Genomic DNA, 23,690 nt, shown 5'->3' on the forward strand with positions numbered 1-23,690 from the left:
CAAGTTTGGATTTCTAGACATGAAGAGAATGATTTTAACAAAGAAGTATCGTCTGAAAAAAGACCAATCTGAATAAATACAGCTGTTCATTATTACGTTCCGTAGGTATTCCTACCTATATATACCTATTTTTTCTGGATTGAATGTTACTTACCAAGTTTGGATTTCTAGACATGAAGAGAATGATTTTCACAAAGAAGTATCGTCTGAAAAAAGACCAATCTGAATAAATACAGCTGTTCATTATTACGTTCCGTAGGTATTTTTTTTTTTATTAACATTTGATTTTAATGAGATTGCAAAAAGACGAGAGGTTGATTCAAACACATCAGCAATATCCTTAATATAGATAAAAAAGAAAAGAGGTCCAATAATCGAACCATGAGGAACACATGCTTCAATGAAACCTAAGTCGGAGTATGAATTTTTCAAAAAGACTCTCTGGTGCCTCTGGAATAGGTAATTTCCCAACCATTGATACAATTCCCCTGAAATTCCATAGGATTTTAAATTAATCATCAAACCCTTATGCCAAACCCTATCAAAAGCCTTAGAAATGTCGCAGAATACCATACATACATGTTTGTTCCCTCTAGAGCAATACAGATGTTATGATATACAGTAGAATGACCAGGCAAGAAACCAGACTCGTGCTTATAGAAAAAGTGAGTTTTCAATAGAAATAAGTATGCAAGTATTTAAAAGTTACCCTCTCAAACACTTTTCCAACTGTAGATAATAAAGAATTTGGCATGTAGTTGGAGGGAAAATGCCTGTCACCTTTTTTAAACAGTGGCCATAACTTTGACTGTTTTCGAAGAGTTTGGGTAAACACCAGTTGATAAAGACATATTAAAATGATTTCTAGGGGAACACAAACTGTTTCTGATGTGTTTCTTAGCATATGGTGACTGATCCCATCCTCACCCGAGGCCTTACCAAGCTTCAATATCTGCAAAATATCTCGTATTTCATTATTATTGACTATAATGGACCTTAGACTCTTGTCAGCTTTTGACTCGATGAGCGGAATCGCAGTATTTCTGTCGTCTACACGAGTCGTATTGCAAAAATAGTCATTTAGTAAATTAGCTTTGTCTTCGTCACTAGTAACCACATTGTCAGAAACATGGGATATACAAGAGTATGTATAGATTGTGTCGAACCAGACGATTGTATTAACCTTTTGATGAGTCTCCAATAAGTTTTTGGATCAGAGGACGAGTACTCTTCAATAACACAATGATAATTTTCATAAAATAATTTACGGGCATATTTTCTCATGTTATTGTCCTTATTCCGTTGAGTTTTGAATTTGTGGATGTTCGAAAGATGTATGGTTGACCTCACAATTTTATGCAACTTATCTCTAATTTTTAATGTTTATCTTAATTCAGAGGTCATCCATGGTTTATCATTAGGTCTCATAGTTACATCTTTTGATGGAATACAGATATTTGCAAATTTTAGGAACGTATCAGTAAAACGATTACAGGCAGTATCAACTGAATCACAATTTTAAAAAAGTTCATTCCAATTATAATCAGAAATAAGATAATTAAATCTGTCAAAATTTGCCCGCTTATATAGCCAAATGTTTCGCTTAAAAATAGGTTTGACAATACAGGAAATATCAATGCAAGCAATACTACCGTCATGGTCACTCAATGATTTGTCTATAGTTATAACAGAGGAATCAATACAGGAAAGCGAGTCGGTTAAAAGTAAAGGATCAAGTAGACTAGATCGAGTCGGTCCAATACGAGTTGGTTAATTAATCTCTGGCTTTATACGTCTCTGATTGATAACATTGATAACATTTGACATACTAAAGGAATTAATAATATCAAGAGCAACATGGTTACGAGATTCAGTTATTAAGTCGACATTAAAATCCCCCGTGATTATAACATTTGGTGAAATATCTAGAGCAAGGTTTAAAGACGTACGTAAATTTTCCCAAACCAGAATTTTCAGGTCTGTAGGCCGAACCAATAACCAATACAAAATTTGGTAGAATGATTTTTTACCAAATAATCTCATCACCTGGATATTCAAATTCCAGCAAACGGTCAGCTTTTAATATACCACTGATATAAACCAGAACACCACCACCAGCAAAATTTCTATCATGTCGAAAAGGTACATAAAAACCAGTTATAAGTAAGTCATCTGTAGAGCCCTGATCATCTAAATGAGTTTTAGTTCAGCATATAATATCATATTCACCAGATCTCCTCTATTTAGTCCAATTTATTCCTAACACTTTGACAAAGAGGATAATGGCTCTCTCAGGTGTAGAACTAGTTAGTATACTACATAATGATATGATTTGTGTTCGTAAGTTGATAACACAATCGTGATACTGTTCAATCGGATGATTGTGGAATTGCAATGTTTAATAGCACTTTGAGTGATTATATTGTTCGTCATATTTTCTTTTAAAATCTGGGAACAGGCGTCGCAGAAACATCACTTGGTAGTGCGATAGGTCTTGCCAAGTGTCGTTTTAAATATCCCATCGTGTGCTTGATTAAATGTTTATCTCGTCTATTCGAAGAATAGGGGGGGGGCTATAGCAGTACCCACGGCGTCGGCTCCCCACTTGGTTCAAGTTTTTGGGCAAGCTGTGTTTTGGTGTGTAACTCAACTTTTAATTAATTTTACATTGTAATATGGTTACGGCGATAGCTTGGAGGTTCCTTAGCAACAAATTGGACCATATCTGCTCAATATTGGTCCGAAACACAAGTCTTTTGGAACTGGTTAAAGTTCTCGGGCAAGTTACACAGGTTAAAGTTTTAGGGCAACTTCTTGTTCTTCTGAAACGACTGGTCAGATTTCAACCAAATATAGCAGGAAACATCCCGAGGGGAAGGAGATTCAATATTGTACAAACCCTGATCCTACCAGGGGACAGGTGGGCGGGGCCCTAAGGGGAAAATTTGACAGTTTAAACGACATCTCCTTCAAGGTAGGAACTTGAAACTTTAAGTCATGGTAGATATATGTAAGGGGAAGTGCACAACACCTTAGGCATTTTGACATGACCCATAGGAGCCGAGCCAGAAGGGGTTGGGTCATGGGGGTCATATTTTTTTATTTTTTTTTAAATATAGTCTTATAGCATATCTAATCAAACATAATCATGAGTTCTACATTTGAAAGCAAACTATTTTAGCATATGGTGATGGGGTAGGGATAGGGGTACTTGAGGGAACTTGAAGGATTAAGGGTAAAACAACTTTTTCTACACTGTTTGAGATAGGAACTTACATCATTTAAACATGGAAGATATATGTATGGAGAAGTGCACAACCCTTTTGGATTTTAAATTTAATATAAACTTTATTTATTTTACAAGTTATTTCAACTTATATTAATCACTCTAGTTGGGCCCGGATGTTAGCATGGGGGTGGGTCTTGGCGTGGGAGGAAACCGGAGTACCAAGAGAAAACCCATGTGGTCGGGCAGGTGACCCCAACCTTTTCACGTCCGATTGGGGAATCGAACCCCGGCCGCCTTGGTGAAAGGCAAGTGCGCTATCCACTGAACCACCGGACCACCCGATTTAAAAACATGACCCCCAAGGGCCGGACCAGAGGGTTGGGGTCAAATCTTTTCAAATCAGACTTGTAGCATATCAAATCAAACATTATCATGATTTCTACATTTTACAGCAATTTATTTTAGCATATAATGATGGGGTGGGGGTGGGGTCGGGGGTGGGGGTGGGGTACTTAAGGGGTAAAAAACTTTATAACTTTTACACATATAATATATATATAAAGCATAAAACAGTTACTGGCATGGGTTTAAAAAGAAATTATAACACAACAAGTTATGGCTTATTAGATTCACAAATGTTGGCAATAGACGAGTTGAGCTGTTCTACGATAGCTCCTGTTTTGGTTTCCAATACAACAAAATAGTGACGACTTGACACCATTGATTATATTCATTTACCGGTCAACTTAGCCAAAACCTGGTAAAACTGACTAAGCAAGAACTATAAACGTCTATCCGGAACTAATTTATTTAGACCGTTAATGATACAACTCGCAACACGAATATTTATATTTATAGCAAAAGGGGTAATGAACAAATAAAGTTGGAATGAAAAACATTTTCATAATTGATAATTTCTCGCATTCCCATTGGCAGAATTCTTAACATGTTACCAGTTTTCAAATACTCATTTAGAACGGTTTTTCCGGTGAATATGGATATATTATACATGTAATACATTTAACAGAATACCATCCATCTCTCTTGCATTTTATCAAGCACCAATCAGACGACAACAACGAAACATGATGACTGCTGGTGGACGTGATGTACTGATAAATACGCAATAAATGCCACCAACACCGGTGCACTTCTTCCTAGCATTTTTAATGGAAAATAATGTCGACGATGTCTTTAAAAGCCAAAATTTCGTCGGACGTGTAAATTTGTTTATCATATTACAAAGAAACATGTGCAAGTTCTTCTATAAGCATTACCATGAGAAATTGCGTTCATATAGCTATGAACGCAAGTCGATCAGTCATTTTGAAGATTCCCCTCCCGCCTCGATTAACATGAGGCAACCTTAAATCAAACATTTCGTTGACGTTAGACTGTTCAAAAAACCTTGTTTGCGCTGATGACACAGACACTTCCATATCGAAAATATAAGGGAATATCTATATTGATGTCAATAATAGCTAACTATTTTGAATGTAAAAATAATGTTTGAACGGCATTTTTTTCAATGTTCATGCCGGAATGAATGAAAATCTGTTGCATACAAAGGTTTCCTGGAATATGTGTGTAACCGATTTGCGTTTATACGATCATGAAATTGAAAAACATACCTCAGTTTAGGTCCAAATATAGATTTAACAAATCCTCATGTCCCTGTGATGTAGAATAGAGATAAGTTGTTTATCGAATCAAGTCCAGCTATATGTATATGAATTATGTTTTAGGGAAGGTGGAGCATGCAATCACATTTCGGCGTTGCCTTACGCATTAGTGGATGTTTCAGAAAAAACATAAGAGAGAGACGTCATGCTTCCACATCGAAAGTTTGTAAATGGACCTAACCACGAAAACGCAAACTAAGTCCAAAAACAGCGGAACAACTGTCTTAAAAAAATAGAAATGGAAGCTGACAATGATAAGAGAGATAACGGTATTTTAAACGTTACTGACAAAAATGTTGAGAAAGACAGCAAAGTCAATATTAATAGATTTGCAGAGAAATTAATAGGTTTTCGTACATGGTGTAACATACCCTTAGTTTCGTTCTGACTATAACTTTAGCAGAACTTGGGCAGAGCACAATGACAGGAGGCCAAGGGCTCGAATCAAGGCTGTGAACCCGTTGCAATTTTAGAATATTCCAGAACACTGTTGTTGATTATTTTATTTATTATTATTTATCGCCTTTTCATAAACAAAATTCTGCAAGGTATCGGTGTCTTTTTAGAAATTACTCATTAAAATTAACTTTCTTCCCGCTTAAAAGAAGTTTCCGATTCCTAACACAGTGATGCGGGGGTCCCTACAAGTTCTTGATTTCTAATAAAACCAAAAAGCATTCGATACAAGGTTCTTTGTATACCTTCTTACAAGGCGCCATCTTCCTTAAATTAGATATACCGATGGTGTCAGAGCTGTAGCCGAGACAGATAGGTATACATGCATTAGAGAGTCTGAAAAAGTCATTTGACAACGATGCTTATGTACAAGTAGATCAAAAGGATAGTATATGTTGCAGTGCCGAAAGCACGGAATTAGATCTAAAATCCTGCAAAAATCTAAGTGTTTCGCTGAAATCGTTTTTGAACGGTACACCTTTGTTTAATTAACAGTGACAATGTTTAAAACATTCTACAACTACACAACTTGGCCTTCTCCTGATCAAAGGTCTTCCGCACCTTCTATAATGTAGGGGATCGAATACTGTAACCGATCAGTGACCTTGTAAGTGTTAAGTATTGGTAACGACTGCCTAGTTAGATAGTAAAACATGCGAAAACGAAGTCATAATTTTATTGGAAAAAATTGCCTTTGAAAGTTGCCAACTTTAATAATCATTTCATCTGTATTCAAAAGCGTCCATATGTTTTCTTCCTTTTTAATCGAAGGGATCCTTGTAAAAAGTAAAAGCACGGAATTAGACTATCTTAGTCCGTGGTAAAATCGTGGGAAAAGTCTGTATTTATTTCTGCATCCAAACGTGATAGGAAGGGGGATAACTCCTGCGAGTTTGAATTAATATTTCACTAATAAAAGGTGAAGTGCCACATTCTTGTCTATAAATACACCTTGAAGAACCAGTTATATTGCTCAAAGAATAGAAAACAAGAATTGAACTCCACACAAAGGATGGTCAAATAATAGTCACCAAACCAGTTGCGTTTGTCTTACTCGGCCTTCAGCCCGGCCAGGTAGTTATTCAGGAAACCCACTGGGGCGTGGAGGTTCCTGGGACATTTCGCTTTGGATTATCACTCATCGACGAATGTAAAGACTTATTTACTCACTGAGTAGGCGGTTTCGAACAGGTATGTACATACACGGAGAAATTATAATAGTTATTTCTATAATGACTAGTGACTCGTTAGACGGGTGGATTGAATAGGTAGAGCACACACATATGTACCGCGTATGCCTATAGTAGCAGGCGTTACACACGGCTTGTTAGGGTGTGTCTATGTCGGAGGGTTTAGGGCAGGGATTTGGACAGCTAGGTAATTGACAGGTGAGTTTTTGAATTATGTTTATCTGTGTTCTATCATGTTTTATTTTTGTCAATCAATGCTTATTGTCTTTATGTCTAATTGGCCGACTGTGTGCGATCGTAGCGGGCTAGCGGCAGTGAAAGTGATTTGATCAGCGACATTAGTAGAACAGATATCGGTAAATACTAGCGCTATTTACACGTGTGTAAACAAGTGTTAAAATATGGTTTACAAAATGTTTTATCAATAAAATACGGCTAGGATGTTTTTGTGTCGGTCTTCATCAGCTTAAGAATCAGTAAGATTTTTATTTTTTTAAACTGTGTTTGTCATCTGATAATCTGATAAAATTAAATCCAAGGACAGATGTATACTCTTTTTATAGTCTAAATCTCGGCTATTTGTATTTCGCAATAGCATTGATGTTTCATTGCGCTATTGTAGTTTGGTACAGTTAGAAAGGCATTGATCTTCACTCTTTATTATATATCTGGACACCAGGGGTGTAAACATACAAGACATACGTGTTCATGCCTGCTAGTATTAATGTTTGTTTACCAATCATCCCTTTGTTTATTCACATTTCAGCTACTCTGGGGATCATGTTTTTATTTAACTCTCCGACACATGACTCGTTTAGATGAAAAATGTTTGAATAAACGTGTTTTTTTATTAGATGTAAACCGACGGTTTTACCTATTGGGTTTGTAATTAACAGGTGAAGTGTGTAAACAACAGGAGCAGGTAAAGCGACGAAGGCTTCACGTGGACGTAATCAGGGTCAGCAAGGACACTAGTGATCACGATGTCACAGTCGATACAGAAATGGTGTGTCCTGTGCATACTGATGCTGATACTGGTGCTGGCAGTGGTCGGGTTTGGCACCCCAAGTTGGTACCGTCTCCGGGTAGCCAGTGTGAGTCCTTACGAGTACACGGCCGGATTCTTCCAGGCCTGCACGTCGTCCCAGTGTACCGACTACCTGTCATACACCGGACTGAACACGTACGACAGTAAGTATGATAGCTTCAATAGCAACGTGCCATAAAGATTTTATTATAAAGGTTCTTGAGTAATAGTTAATATGTATACATATTTATGCAAATATTTACATAGTTAAATAAGTAGTGTCGTATTGTATAACACATCCCCCCNGCAAACTGATCGAGGACATACATTTGAACATTCTGATCGTGGAATCGAACTCCGACCGTCTGCGTGAAAGGCGAATGCGCTAACCAGCTATCCAACGGCTATACCAAACAGAATGGTCGTGTTCATAAACAGGCCAATTAACGGCTTGAATCTGTCCTACCTTAATGTAACAAACAACAAACGTGTCTGACTGGACATGGAAAAACATACTTTCAAAAAACTATCAATCTTCCGTCGGCGAAAACTATTAAAACACTATTTTAAAAAAAAAAAATCTTTGAAAGTTTAAGTGTGCAACATGATATTGAAGCTCTGCTGTGTAAGGAAACTGGTTTTACTTGGTATAACATTACACAACGACCGGTATGAGCGTTGGAGGGGTGTCGGATGGCCTTGGCCATTTTAGGAGATAAGTATGGTACAGTGATTCTAACTGAAGAACCCGTTAAGTTTTTTAGAAGTCGAGCTTTTCAACTTTATTGTGTCGCATGGTATCCAAATTGAAAGGCACTGCTTTTTAAATTTTTCGCTACTGAGCTTTTACCCGCAAACACATTGCATTCCAGGCGTTAAATCTATCCGTGGAGCTTTCATCCATTACAACCTGTTAGCCTGGTTTAAAATGTGTTTTCGATATGTAAATAATAATGAGATGATGCATAACTGACAATAAACCTGCATGGCTGCTATTGTGGAAATATTTTGTTTCTCTTCGTCGTACACATTATAACCAATCTTTTTAAATGACAGAATGGTTTGCTATGCCTCATGTGATAAAAGAAGTAAGGAAATTAAGCAATATTACGATACCGTTGTTAATGATGCATGTATGTGCAGACAGTAACCGTACTAAAGCAGAATTAAGTGTACTTTCGATTTCGATATCCTTGGCTTAGAACATAATTTGTTAAACCTGTGTGGTCAGCGTTACATAGAACATCTGTCTTATGGTCGTATTTTGGAATTTTATCGCTTAGTTTTGGAAACATTTTAAGGACTAAGACATTGCGTCGTTTCCGAAACAAATGTCCTAGATCTTATCACCATCTGCATCGTTTCCGAAACTAATGTCCTAGCTCTTATCACCATCACCCTCTGGGCAGCAAGTTTTGTTTGGTAAGATAAAGTTTGTTGTCGCAATTTTCCAAGAAGTACTTGACAGATCTTTCTCAAATATACTGCGGAGGCTCCCCGGCCCATGGTCTGTAGATCGGTAAAACAAGATGGCCACCAGTCTGCTATCTCCGATTTGACAGGTTAAGTTTGTTATCACTTTCTCAAGGAGTACTCGACAGATCTACGCCATTTTATAAAACGGCCTTTACAAAAAGGTTCCCCCTGGCCTATAGTTGTGTATATTTCATTGTGAAACTGATAAACAAGGAAGCTGTCCACCAGTCAGTTATCCTGGATTTTGTACAAACTTAACACGTAAACTATCCATATTGCGTACAAGACTGTCTGAGTAGCAATAAATCACCACCGCGGTACTTGTTAGACTAGTGGGACAGCTAATGAGCTGCTAAGAAAGTGTCTCTTGACGGCCGAACACAATAGCCACCCAGCGTCATGCTAGGGATAATCACTGACTAAGGCGACAACCTGGTGGGAAAACCAGATTATATTAAATCTCAAGGTCATATCAGGCTCAAGGGCTGCTATCTGAAAGAGACTCTCAAATTCCTAAATAGGACGTTTTCTTCTAGTCGATTTTTATCACTTTGCACAGTATAAAGTAAGTGGCTGGGTTTGTTTCTAGCCATTGATGAATGACTTTTTGTCTCGCCTGCGACGGAGTCGCAAAGCGAGACAAAGGCGTTACTTTTCCGACGACGGCGGCGGCATCAACATTTCTGTTAAACTCAAAATTTCTCTCTAAGTACATAAGCTATCATAATGGAACCTGAAATATACTTGTACCTATATATAACAATTCAAACGCACATTTCAGATTCAGAATTTTAGCAAAAAATTACTGTTTATGGGACTTTATTAATTTGGCCATGTTAACGTTTTCCGTTTAGCTCCACATTGAGCTAAATTTCTCTCAAAGTACATATACTTATATCTATATATAACTATCCAAACGCACATTTCAGATTCATAATTTCAACTAGAATTTACTGTTAATTGGATTTTGTTAATTAATTGAGCCATATTAAAGTTTTCCGTTTTGTAGGGTGTTGAGTTTAATTTCTTACAAAGTATATGTGCTGTCATAACCAAACCCGGATTATGCTTATATCTTTGCATTTTGTTATTAATTACTTATACAATGTGTATTTTGTCACCGTGAACTCAGCTGCAACATCCATTTTCTGATTTGACAAAATAGCCACCTTATAAGGGCTTCTAATTGGTCAAAATTCAGTTATTGTTCGATTACAATCAAATTTGGAAAATACAGTACATGTATTTTGGCACTGCAAACTCAGTCGCAACATTCTTTTTCTGATTTGACAATATGGTTGCCGTATATTGGCTTCTGATTGGTCGAAATTCAGATATTGTTCGATTTCGCTCAAATTTGGTATGTACATGACTTCCGTTCACCTATTTACATTTTTTTTCTGAATGCGCGGTTAGTTTGGGGGGACATCTGTAATGGCCAGCTCGCATTACAATTAGCACTTGTGCCTTTTAAACCTTCATGTTGATGTATTGCCAAACTTGTTTATAAAATATAAAATTCCGAACTTCGGCTCAAACTTACAATGCTTGACATATTGAATCTTATGCTCAAAGCGGGGACAGGCGAGACATATAATTACGCGTAATTCTTGTTCTGTAGAATAGATGTACGTGTAAAACTACTGGAAAAACACATTTTTGATGAAAGCATAGCGTCAATGGCCTGTTTAGGGGGTCTCTTTGTGAGGATTAAAAACTGTTGTTTACAGCAGCATAGAATTCTGACTAGTTTTATCGTTTATACATAATCCTCTTATCTTTTATTTGTTTGTGCGAAAAACACCAATGGACGCTATATTTCTTTTACGTCTTTGACCACAGGGGCATGGATAGCTCTATTTGTAATATCAAAAATTAGTGGTCTCCTCTACTAATTTTTTTTTTTAGTAGAGGAGACCACTATTTATTAATATTACAAGTAAAGCGATCCATGCCCCTGTGTCTTTGACCTTCCATTGACACAACCAGTGGGTCAGGGATTGTACGTCCATTGACACGACCAGTGGGGTAGGGATTGTACGGCCTTTGACACGACCAGTGGGGTAGGGATTGTACGTCCATTGACACTACCAGTGGTTCAGGGATTGTACGTCCTTTGACACGACCAGTGGGTTAGGGATTGTACGTCCATTGACACGGCCAGTGGGTCAGGGATTGTACGTCCATTGACACGACCAGTTTGTCAGGGATTGTACGTGTACGGCCTTTGACACGACCAGTGGGGTAGGGATTGTACGTCCATTGACACGACCAGTGGGTCAGGGATTGTACGTCCATTGACACGACCAGTTTGTCAGGGATTGTACGTGTACGGCCTTTGACACGACCGGTGGGACAGGGATTGTACGTCCATTGACACGACCAGTGGGTCAGGGATTGTACGTCCTTGGACACGACCGGTGGGGCAGGAATTGTGGGGCAGAGATTGTACGTCCTTTGACATGACCGATGGGGCAGGGATTGTAGTCCTTTGTCATGGCCGGTGGGGCAGGAGTTGTACAGTAATCACACATGATGGGTGGGGCAGGGGTTGTATACGTCTTTTGTCATGGCCGGTGGGTCAGATATTGTACGTTTTTTGTCACGATCGATTGGTCAAGGATTGTACGTCCTTTGTCTTGACCGTTGGGGTAGGGATTTTACGTCCTTTGACACGAACGGTGAGGCAGAGATTGTACGTCCTTTGACATGACCGATTGGAAAGGGGTTGTACAGTAATCACGCATGACCGATGGGGTAGGGATTGTACGTCCTTTTACACGACCAGTGGGGCAGGAATTGTACGTCCATTGACACGACCAGTGGGTCAAGGATTGTACGTCCTTTGACACGACCAGTGGGGCAGGAATTGTACGTCCTTTGTCATGACCGGTGGGGCAGGGGTTGTACGTCCTTTATTTTTCCATGACCGGTGGGGCAGAAATTGTACGTCCTTTGTCATGATCGATGGGGCAGGGATTATAGTCCTTTGACATGACCGGTAGGGCAGGGATTGTACGTCCTTTATTTTGCCACGACCGGTGGTGCAGAAATTGCACGTCCTTTGTCATGACCGGTGGAGCAGGGATTGTAGTCCTTTTTCATGACCGGTGGGGCAGGGATTGTAATCCTTTGTCATGACCGGTGGGGCAGGGATTGTAATCCTTTGACATGACCGGTAGGGGAGGGATTGTAAGTTCTTTTTTTTGTCACGATCGGTGGGTCAAGGATTGTACGTCCTTTGACACGACCAGTGGGGCAGGAATTGTAGTCCTTTTTCATGATCGGTGGGGCAGGGGTTGTAATCTTTTGACATGACCGGTAGGGCAGGGATTGCAGTCCTTTGACATGACCGGTGGGGCAGGGATTGTAGTCATTTGACATGACCGGGGGGGCAGGGGTTGTAGTCCTTTGACACGACGGGTGGGGCAGGGATTGAAGTCCTTTGACATAAACGGTGGGGCAGGGATTGGCGTCATTTGTCATGACCGGTGGGGCAGGGCTCCTAATCCTTTGTCATGACCGGTGGGGCAGGAATTGTACGTCCTTTGTCATGACCGGTGGAGCAGGGATTGTAGTCATTTTTCATGACCGGTGGGGCAGGGATTGGAATCCTTTGTCATGACCGGTGCGGCAGGGATTGTAGTCCTTTGACATGACCGGTGGGGCAAGGACCGTAGTCCTTTGTCATGACCAGTGGGGCAGGAATTGTAGTCCTTTGTCGTGATCGGTGGGGCAGGGATTGTAGTCATTTTTCATGGCCGGTGGGGCAGGGATTGTAGTCATTTTTCATGGCCGGTGGGGCAGGGACTGTAATCCTTTGTCATGACCGGGGGGGGAGGGATTGTAATCCTTTGACATGACCGGTGGGGCAAGGACCGTAGTCCTTTGTCATGACCAGTGGGGCAGGAATTGTAGTCCTTTTTCATGATCGGTGGGGCAGGGGTTGTAATCTTTTGACATGACCGGTAGGGCAGGGGTTGTACGTTCTTTATTTTTCCACGGCCGGTGGTGCAGAAATTGTACGTCCGGAGCAGGGATTGTAGTCCTTTTTCATAATCGGTGGGGCAGGGATTGTAGTCCTTTTTCATGGCCGGTGGGGCAGGGACTGTAATCCTTTGTCATGACCGGTGGGGCAGGGACCGTAGTCCTTTGTCATGACCGGTGGGGCAGGAATTGTAGTCCTTTGTCATGATCGGTGGGGCAGGGATTGTAATCCTTTGACATGACCGGTAGGGCAGGGATTGTAAGTTCTTTATTTTGCCACGACCGGTGGTGCAGAAATTGTACGTCCTTTGTCATGACCGGTGGGGCAGGGATTGTAGTCCTTTGTCATGACCGATGGGGCAGGGATTGTAATCCTTTTTCATGACCGTTGTCGCAGGGATTGTAGTCCTTTGACACGACAGTGGGGCAGGGATTGAAGTCCTTTGACATTACCGGTGGGGCAAAGGTTGTAGTCCTTTGTTATGACCGGTGCGGCAGGGATTGTAGTCCTTTGTCATGACCGATGGGGCAGGGATTGTAATCCTTTTTCATAACCGGTGTGGCAGGGATTGTAGTCCTTTGACACGACAGTGGGGCAGGGATTGAAGTCCTTTGACATTACCGGTGGGTCAGGGATTGTAGTCATTTGACATGACCGGTTGGGCAGGGATTGTAGTCCTTTGCCATGATCGGTGGGGCAGGGATTGTAATCCTTTGACATGACCGGTAGGGCCGGGATTGTAAGTTCTTTATTTTGCCACGTCCGGTGGTGCAGAAATTGTACGTCCTTTGACATGACTGGTGGGGCAGGGATTGTAATCCGTTTTCATGACCGTGTCGCAGGGATTGTAGTCCTTTGTCATGACCGATGGGGTAGGGATTGTAATCCTTTTTCATGACCTGTGTGGCAGGGATTGTAGTCCTTTGACATGACCGGTAGGGCAGGGATTGTACGTTCTTTATTTTTCCACGACCGGTGGTGCAGAAATTGTACGTCCTTTGTCATGACCGGTGGGGCAGGGATTGTAGTCCTTTGTCATGACCGATGGGGTAGGGATTGTAATCCTTTTTCATGACCTGTGTGGCAGGGATTGTAGTCCTTTGACATGACCGGTAGGGCAGGGATTGTACGTTCTTTATTTTTCCACGACCGGTGGTGCAGAAATTGTACGTCCTTTGTCATGACCGGTGGGGCAGGGATTGTAGTCCTTTGTCATGACCGATGGGGTAGGGATTGTAATCCTTTTTCCTGACCGGTGTGGCAGGGATTGTAGTCCTTTGACACGACAGTGGGGCAGGGATTGAAATCCTTTGACATTACCGGTGGGTCAGGGATTGTAGTCATTTGACATGACCGGTGGGGCAGGGATTGTAGTCCTTTGTCATGACCGGTGGGGCAGGGATTGTAATCCTTTGTCATGACCGGTGGGGCAGGGATTGTAGTCCTTTGACATGACCGGTAGGGCAGGGCTTGTACGTTCTTTATTTTGCCACGACCGGTGGTGCAGAAATTGTACGTCCTTTATCATGACCGGTGGGGCAGGGATTGGAGTCCTTTGTCATGACCGATGGGGCAGGGATTGTAATCCTTTGTCATAACCGGTGTGGCAGGGATTGTAGTCCTTTGACACGACAGTGGGGCAGGTATTGAAGTCCTTTGACATTACCGGTGGGTCAGGGATTGTAGTCATTTGACATTACCGTTGGGGCAGGGATTGTAGTCCTTTGTCATGACCGGGAGTCATTTGGCATGACCGTTGGGGCAGGACCGATGGGGCGGGGATTGTAATCCTTTGTCATGACCGGTGGGGCAGAGATTGTAGTCCTTTGACACGACAGTGGGGCAGGGATTGAAGTCCTTTGACATTACCGGTGGGTCAGGGATTGTAGTCATTTGACATGACCGGTAGGGCAGGGATTGCAGTCCTTTGACATGACTGGTGGGGCAGGGATTGTAGTCATTTGTCATGATCGGTTGGGCAGGGATTGAAGTCCTTTGACATGACTGGTGGGGCAGGGATTGGAGTCATTTGGCATGACCGTTGGGGCAGGGGTTGAAGTCCTTTGACATGACTGTTGGGGCAGGGGTTGTAGTCATTTGTCATGATCGGTTGGGCAGGGATTGAAGTCCTTAGACATGACTGGTGGGGCAGGGATTGTAGTGGTGGTGCAGAAATTGCACGTCCTTTGTCATGACCGGTGGGGCAGGGATTGTAGTCCTTTGTCATGATCGGTGGGGCAGGGATTGTAGTCATTTGACGTGACCTCTGGGTCACGGATTGCGCGTCCTTTCACGTGACTGGTGGGTCAGAGTTGCACCATGACATTAAGTACGGAGACGAATTTCATTCTTGGATGTCATGATGTGTTTTTCAGTGTATCCGTTTAGTGGCATACCCTTTGTGAAGGGTTACAGACTAATGAATTTAACCAATAACTCTATTTCGATGTATACCTGCGGCCATAGTTGACCTGAAAATACATTTGGTCCTAGGAAGGACAGGCGAGTCGGTAGTTTACCTCAATTAACCTGGGTATGATGACTATCTGGTGTTCAGCATTCCCCTCTCAATTATCACCGGTGTCTAATGTCCTGTAGCCTGTACTCTCAATGAACACCGATGTCAATTGGGGCCAGCGGACACAGCGACAACCTTAGTGGCCTTGAGAGAGGTGTTTGTTTATAGCCAACACCACGACAAAGATTTGCTATGGAGCTGATCTAGCACAAAAATGTGATATATCTTGTAGATCATGGCCCAATCCCATTGCTAATAATATTGGCAATAAAAATATATTTAACTAACAGAACATTGTCTAGCAATCCTTCCAGTGTTAAAATAGATAAAAACTCTCTTCAAAATACTCAACGATCAGGTTTAACAGGTAATCTCAATTTCGTACGAGTCTTTTGTGATACATGCAACGTCTTGAAGGATGAACGTAGCACACACACAGGGACTGGATTTCACCTTTACAAACTGTAACATAGGTGTGCTGTCGTTGTCACAATGGGGTTGCTTTGCGTCTTCAAGCGTAAAAATCAAACGTGTTCTTCCCCCAGAGCGAAGGTAAAGCCCGAGCTTGGTAGGATAAGACTTTTTTCGTTTTCGTTTAAACGGTTCAACCGGTCGGACCTCAGTTGTTCGTTTATTAAATAATGTCGGACCTAGTAATCTGATGATGCTTTCAGGCAAGCCTTGACAAAGCATTGCAAGGCCTGCATAATACCCGAAACTGTCACATTTAAAAACGGACAAACCGGTTGTTCCGCATAAACGAACAGGCCCCTAGTCTTACATATAAATTATATTTTGAAACGTTCCACTAAGTTTTGTGAACACTGAGCCACGTCACGCCCTACATAGCACATTTCAATTTCTTTTCAGACATAACTCTATGAATATTAATTTAATGGGGTCTTTACGTTTATGGTGCATTCTGTCTAGGACGCTGAACCGGATATCAGTAAGCACTTTGTTGCCGCTTTACATATTACCATTGGTCCTTTGTGACTCGATTGCTCAATGGGCCGTAAAACAATGCAACACTATTACATGCATATACATGTACCACAGGGGCATGCGAGTTATGCATCTAATAATAAATCTTTGATTGTTTGGACGCTGTTTTACTCGAACAAAAAATTATGTTGTGGATGTAACGGACAATAGAATACAAAAGTGATTGTTTTGGAAATATATGTAGTTAAGTACTACTGGAACGAGAACATTTGGTGTTCAGATTGGGGGCAAAGTCAGATTTGATTTGCTCGGATGACAGATTTACTTAAACGACAGTAATGCTTTTGAGTCTGTTAGGAATAAACTACACCACTTAATGTTTGAAAATCCCTGTTTCCTATATGTGACCTACATTTACCGGTTAAAGACAAGACATACACTACCGTGGAGTTCTTGTTAATGTTTTGAATATTGTAATACATAATTTTCTTCATAGAGAATGTGTGTAAACCACGTCATATCGTACCGACATCTGTAAAATAACGTTCAGTCCATGTTTCACTGTAAAAACATCCCTAGCTATCAGTCAACGGATTCATTCCCAGGTCATTACTGTGTTTTGTGTGTGTATCATCAATGAAACCATGGTAACGGAACAATAAACACTCAAAAAGTCGTCGTCACGTGAACGATTGAATCAGGTAAAACGCCCTCTAAGGCTTTTAAGAGTTACTAAGGTTGATGCGAACTGTAAAAAACGTGTGTGTGAACGATTGTGCCCAGCTGATCTAAATACTATTAAAATGTAAACATTGAGTCTTATTATTTTGCATTTCATCCAGTTGACAACACATCTACATTGGATGAGACCTAACAATCAAGCGGTCCGCCTTTCTTACTTCATTCAGAAGATGTCTGCAATTCATTTATTATAAACATCTAAACATATATATAAAAAAATCATATTGTTATCATCTATTTTTTTTGTATTTTCAGGAAGTTTTATTGGATCCATGATATTTAATATTCTGGGTATTATGCTCCTGCTGGCTTCTGTAGTGACGTGTGTGTTCACCCTCTGGGATCCAACAGACGTCTGCGGCTGCGTGGCCTGCTTCACTGACAAGCGGAAGTTCCTCCACGTCACGTGGTTAGCCTTACTAGCTGGTGAGAGCATAACCAATAGGTATACAATGATGTTATCTTAAAGTATATCTACTATTATCTATAGTTTATACTTGTGTAACAGGAGAGGGAAAATGCAACGGAGCCAGACCGGGATTCGAACCCAGGACATCCGAACTATAGACGGACGCTCAAACCAGTTGAAATATCTGTATTCACCTGGCTAAAACCAACTGCACAATTGTCTTGTTTTTCTAGGTCTGTGTACGGAAGACAACACTGCTATATTTACAACCCAGGTTTTGGTATCCCATTTCCAAGCATACACAAATACATAAAACACCACTAATGCAATGGGGCGAAATACGTTTTCGAACTGGGAACCTCCGAACTCTAACTGAACGCTGACACCAATTGAACTATCTGGTCACCGGTATTCACCGGGCCGAGTTCCACATAACTCTCTTTTTAAAGTAATCGTCCTAAAAACTAGGTACTTCTCTGTTGCAGGTATCCCCTTTCCAAACACACGCAAAACTTAAAACAAAAATTGGTCACAGAAACCAATGTCATAGGAACATGACAGTGTAACAGAGTGAGATAGGAATTCGTACTCGGGGCCTCCAAACCTTTGACTGGTTATCACCCGGTCCAGTTATAAATACTTCGTTACGTCAATGATATCCTGTTGTATGTAGTTACCTAAGTGTAACTACTGTTTTCTAAAGTTACAAGGGTATTATTTTATATATTCAAACATCGATTTCCATAATTAAATGTCAGAAACATATGCTTCAATTGATATTTCATGTTTGTTTAAACAAACGCTGTACTTCTAATCATGACAGATAATTTGTAGAGGTCAGAGTAGAAGTCATTTGGTACACCGTTTCCGCTTTGTAATGTATTTTTGTTTTGTTTTGCAGGTTTGTGTTTATTGGTGAGCGTGATCTGGTTCGCTGTGTCTGTGATAAAGGATATGAGGGGACTAGGACAGTTGGCAGTGGGCGGCGCCATAATAGCCGACTACTCCCTCGCCCTGGTAGCCATAGCAAGTGCACTGGCCATTCTTTTCGCACTTATCATGTCTATTTTACTGGTGAGAAATTTCTTCATCGGTACCCGAGAAGTCGTGATGAAACGCCGCATAGAGGAAGTCGAGTACACCGACGATCGTCTGACCATCCATTCCGAGTATTCGAAACGAGAGCCGCTTGCCCTGCCCGAACCTGTCTATACTGTTGCCCGTCCGGAACCCATGAGGATGATTCAAGCACCACCACAGGTTGTAGAAGTTCCGGTACCACAACCGGTAATGGTACCACAGCCGGTAGTCATGCCACCACAAGTGAGGTACGTTGAGGTGCCGAAGCCTGTTATACAGCGCCAGATCGTCAAGCAGTATGTCGACCGACCGGTACCTTTTCCGGTTCCGCAACCTCGACCAATCGTCATTCAGCAACAGGCACCGATGATGGTTGCCAGACAACCAGTCCCTATCCGTCTCCCCGCTCTCCCAGCTCCTCCTGTCATGGTCTCCGATCCTATCTACATGCAGTCCCCTCGCCCGTACATCGTCACAGAACCGGAGCCTATCAGAATGTCAAGATCTTTCCAGAGGAGTAAGCGTTATATGGGCGGAGCATATATGGCTGGTCAACCGATGGGGGGCGCATTCATGACACCAGGGCCACCTATGGCCATGCCTTTTGGGTATGGAACTGACTCGTTTGGAGACGGCGGAGAAATGATATACGACAGCCCCACGGACACTCGTCCTTACATACCTTAATACACAAGGTTCAATAAACACTGGACGAGTATTACACGTGAAAGAGGGTACAAAATTTGTAAAAAAAAATCAATCAAAATATAGTAATATTATATGTTACTAAATATCGTTGATGTAGATACTAGAACTTCGTGGAGTAAAATAAACATTGATTTTTTTAAATGTATTTTGCAAAACATCAGAGATTGTGCAAGACAATGAAGGACTGAAGTGCTATATTACGCACACTTAAGTTCATCTCTTTTAATAGGTTAGAACACGTGATCTGTCATGTTGGCTACTGCTAGATAGAATGGCGGGGTTGTTTTAATTAGTTGACGTTCGTATGGTTGACATACATTTCGGTACAAATCCATTAATGGTTGTAAGTTTATCTTCTATAGCTGATTAACAATTTGATATTATTTGATGACAACGAATCAAATCTTGTATAGTCTTGTAGAAACCTTTATTTACTGTAGTTGAGGTGTGTGGCATAGTCTATTTACAGACGGTTACTCGTGAACTTTTTGTACTGCCATCGGTGTTATTGTTCAATTAGCCGATGACTAGTTTTCAATGTATACATAATCGTGAAAAGCATAATATTATTTACGTGTTTACTTTCATGGCATTACTGTAATTTACTCCTATATATATATGCATGTTTGATTACGTGTTATAAAAACCTTATGTACTATACATCATTTTTTTTTATTAATACATGTTATTTGTATATAAAGTATATAATCTACAATTCTATTAAACTAAAGAGAACGGACACCCTTCACTTTTTTATTTTTTTATTTTGCATGTAACCTCCTGATTTTTGATTTCCTGATGTTTACACAGGCAGTTTTAGTTTAAACACATTTCATTGCAATATAATTACAAAAGGATTGGGCACAAGTTATTGCAACTTATAAACGCCCTTTCCATAATGCTTTACAACATATACATATAATGTAATTTCTAATAATACATAAATTAATTTACAACAAACAAATACCAGAGAGAGAGAGATAGATTTTAGTCTGACTTGTTCCATAATTAAAATGATATATTAAGATAATTAACTTATAACAATGTTATATAACAAACTTATCAAACTAATAACAATGTTGACCCAGTTGGACTATAAACACATTCATTACGCACTAAAAATTGTAATTGTAACAGGAAGTACCACACAAGAGTTCCATTTGACGTCACAGATTGAACATGTAGATAAAAGTTCACAAGGGTATTGGCCCGAGTGAAATATAACAACTCTCGCGATAAACGAGTGCAATCGGTAGTCAATTGAACACGTGTTATTGCGTTTAACATACCCAAAATTATTCTTAAAATGTGTTTTGTATTTTCTGGAAAATAGTATTCATCATAACACTATAAATGTTCCAGTTGCCAAAAAAAAAAGAAAAATAACGACGTCGAGGTGGAATAATGGCGTCCCAATATCACAGCGTAAAATGGAGCTAAAATGTTCTGAAGCTTGGCCAAACAAAGACTACAATGACGTTATGTCCATGTAAATGTGGAAGTGTTTACCCGGTATCTGTTTGTGAATTTTATGTAGATGGTACACTTACTTCTTAGCAAGGAATACTTGTCATTTTGATTCTTCAGAAGTTGAATTGGTCTCGTGAGAAACCACGTTGTTTCTTTCTAACGAATAAGATACGCGCGAATTTCCCAAAAAGGGACACTGCAGCGCTCTCGGCTTAAATCAGATTGGCTTTAAATGAACTTAGCTGGTAATGGGATGGTTAACCTTATTAAACCAAACCAAACTAATTAAGCTGCGGGTACTTCAAATATAAGTGTTTATTGTTACCCTAAAATTGAAACAATTTCACAAACGGAACTACAGAAATTGTACTGACTTTTGTAATGGTATATTTGATTACAACACATTTGTCCGAAAACATTTCCATTCACCTAGCAAAGGTTGTTCTCTCGTTCTAAAATATACCTTAACGTATCTTGATGCTTAGACCAGACGATTTCTATGCGAAACTTCACCATTTCATATTTTCCATAGCCCAGAAGTCAGAAATGCCTTTCTATAATACAAACTTTATCTATTTTATAACAATTATGAAACAAGTTTTACAACTTATATTAATCACTCTTGTTGGCCCGGATGTTCGCGCGCGGGGGTCTTAATGTGGGAGGAAACCGGAGTACCCGGAGAAAACCCTCGTAATTGAGCAGGTGACCCCATGCCTTTTCACGTCCGATCGGGGAATCGAACCCCTGGTGCCTTGGCGAAAGACAAGTGCGCTATCCACTATATGCCTGGGTCGATGGTATCCCTGGTAACTAAGTTTGTATCTTTAAGCACGATTCTGTTACTCGCCATACCATAGTGCTATTATTGCGATTACTACCTGTCGGACGAGTGTAATGATTTGGAGCGGATGATTTAAGATGTGGTTGTGCCAATTCTGGTCTCATGTTAGATCTAAAGAATGACGTCAATGACCCTGACTGACCCCAAAACGTCATAAAATGACGTCACGAACAATAGCATGACCCCGAAATTAAAGATCACTATAATTCCTCCGCCAGTCTGCGCGTGTAAGCGATCTAGACCCGTGGATCGGATAGAATTTTCCAGCACCGCCGGAAATGCGGATATCTCGGTCTAGTATGCAAGAAAATCTTTCCGGGCAACAAAGGATTGTTGTACAATCTGTTTTTAACTGGAATTAGTTGATTAATATATGAAGCGCAACTGTCTCTTGTGTGTGCTCCTAAAAGAGTATGGAGGCAACTCTGCTAGACTTAAATTCCAGTCTGGGTCGGATGTAGTCCGACTGCAACAGCACTCTTCCATATTCCCCCCCCCCAGAAAATGTGTTTGAATGAAAGGTTTAACTGCATCTTTAGCACTTACGATCAAAACGCAATCTACCTCGCTATTTCGACAATGTATTGTTGCTGTAAAGTTTAAAATTTTGTCGTTGATTTGTTACATGATCGAATATCTTCACGAATAGAATATCTCCGACTTTTCTCGAAGATTTCTATGTTGGTAAGATATTTCCTGGGTCCACAATCATCTGTATCGTTTATTTGCCACCAAGACGCCCAAACGATTCGTCCATTGTTTCTTGAATACCACACTTTGTTTTCTCTAACCATTTCACGATAACTGTGTCTCGGTTGACCTTGCTTCTTGGTGTTTTAACAGGTGCTTCCTTACGTTAAGGAATCTTTATACAAGTTATAGAATCTTGATTTAGTGTCGAATATGGTTAAACAATAAGCTCTTAGGAGCTTGCATTTTGACAAACAATGTAAATAGAACGTAAACATTGATAACAACACAAGATCATCAGAACATGACATACATGAACTGAAATAACAGAAAAACATAAAATCATAAAAACATGCGACACTGAATGATAGTTACTGAAAAGACAAGCACATGCACACTATATGTATTGGCACCACGAAACTGAAACTACATTCACACAGGCACTGTGATCAGTAAAAGCAGCATGCAGACATGTCGAACATTAGTACTAAAAGCTGAAGCGGCTAAAAACAATATACATACAAGCTTACTTTAACTAGACATTAATACATAGAATCACATTCAGCATGAAACAATATACATACAAGCTTACTTTAACTAGACAGTAATACATACAATCACATTCAGCATGAAGAAATATACATACAAACTTACTTTAACTGGACATTAATACATACAATCACATTCAGCATGAGACAATATACATACAAGCTTACTTTAACTAGACAGTAATACATACAATCACATTCAGCATGAAAAAATATACATACCAGCTTACTTTAACTGGACATTAATACATACAATCACATTCAGCATGGAAAAATACACATACAAGCTTACTTTAACTAGACATTAATATAACAATCACATTCAGCATGAAAAATACACATACAAGCTTACTTTAACTAGACATTAATACATAGAATCACATTCAGCATGAAAAAATATACATACCAGCTTACTTTAACTGGACATTAATACATACAATCACATTCAGCATGGAAAAATACACATACAAGCTTACTTTAACTAGACATTAATACATACAATCACATTCCGCATGAAAAAAAAATATACATACCAGCTTACTTTAACTGGACAGTAAAACATACAATCACATTCAGCATGAAAATATATACATACCAGCTTACTTTAACTGGACATTAATACATAGAATCACATTCAGCATGAAAAAATATGCATTCAAGCTTACTTTAACTAGACATTAATACATACA

General features: G+C 40.1%; 1 protein-coding gene across 2 annotated transcripts; it reads left to right on the plus strand.

Moving 5' to 3' along the window:
* Nucleotides 1-6,336: 6,336 nt before the first annotated feature.
* Nucleotides 6,337-20,193, plus strand: LOC110460833. 2 transcript variants are annotated; one of them, XM_021514009.1, is made up of 4 exons: nucleotides 6,337-6,558; nucleotides 7,454-7,748; nucleotides 17,508-17,678; nucleotides 18,563-20,193. In XM_021514009.1, the coding sequence occupies exons 2-4, from the start codon at nucleotides 7,541-7,543 to the stop codon at nucleotides 19,426-19,428; spliced, it is 1,245 nt and encodes a 414-aa protein (XP_021369684.1). In that variant the 5' UTR covers nucleotides 6,337-6,558; nucleotides 7,454-7,540; the 3' UTR covers nucleotides 19,429-20,193. The 2 variants fall into 2 exon arrangements, with proteins under 2 accessions (XP_021369684.1, XP_021369683.1); XM_021514008.1 differs by lacking the exon at nucleotides 6,337-6,558 and adding an exon at nucleotides 6,607-6,755.
* The last annotated feature ends 3,497 nt before the right edge of the window (nucleotides 20,194-23,690 follow it).

Source organism: Mizuhopecten yessoensis, unplaced genomic scaffold (assembly GCF_002113885.1).
Source record: "Mizuhopecten yessoensis strain PY_sf001 unplaced genomic scaffold, ASM211388v2 scaffold10485, whole genome shotgun sequence".
NCBI classification, from domain to species: Eukaryota; Metazoa; Mollusca; class Bivalvia; order Pectinida; family Pectinidae; genus Mizuhopecten; species Mizuhopecten yessoensis.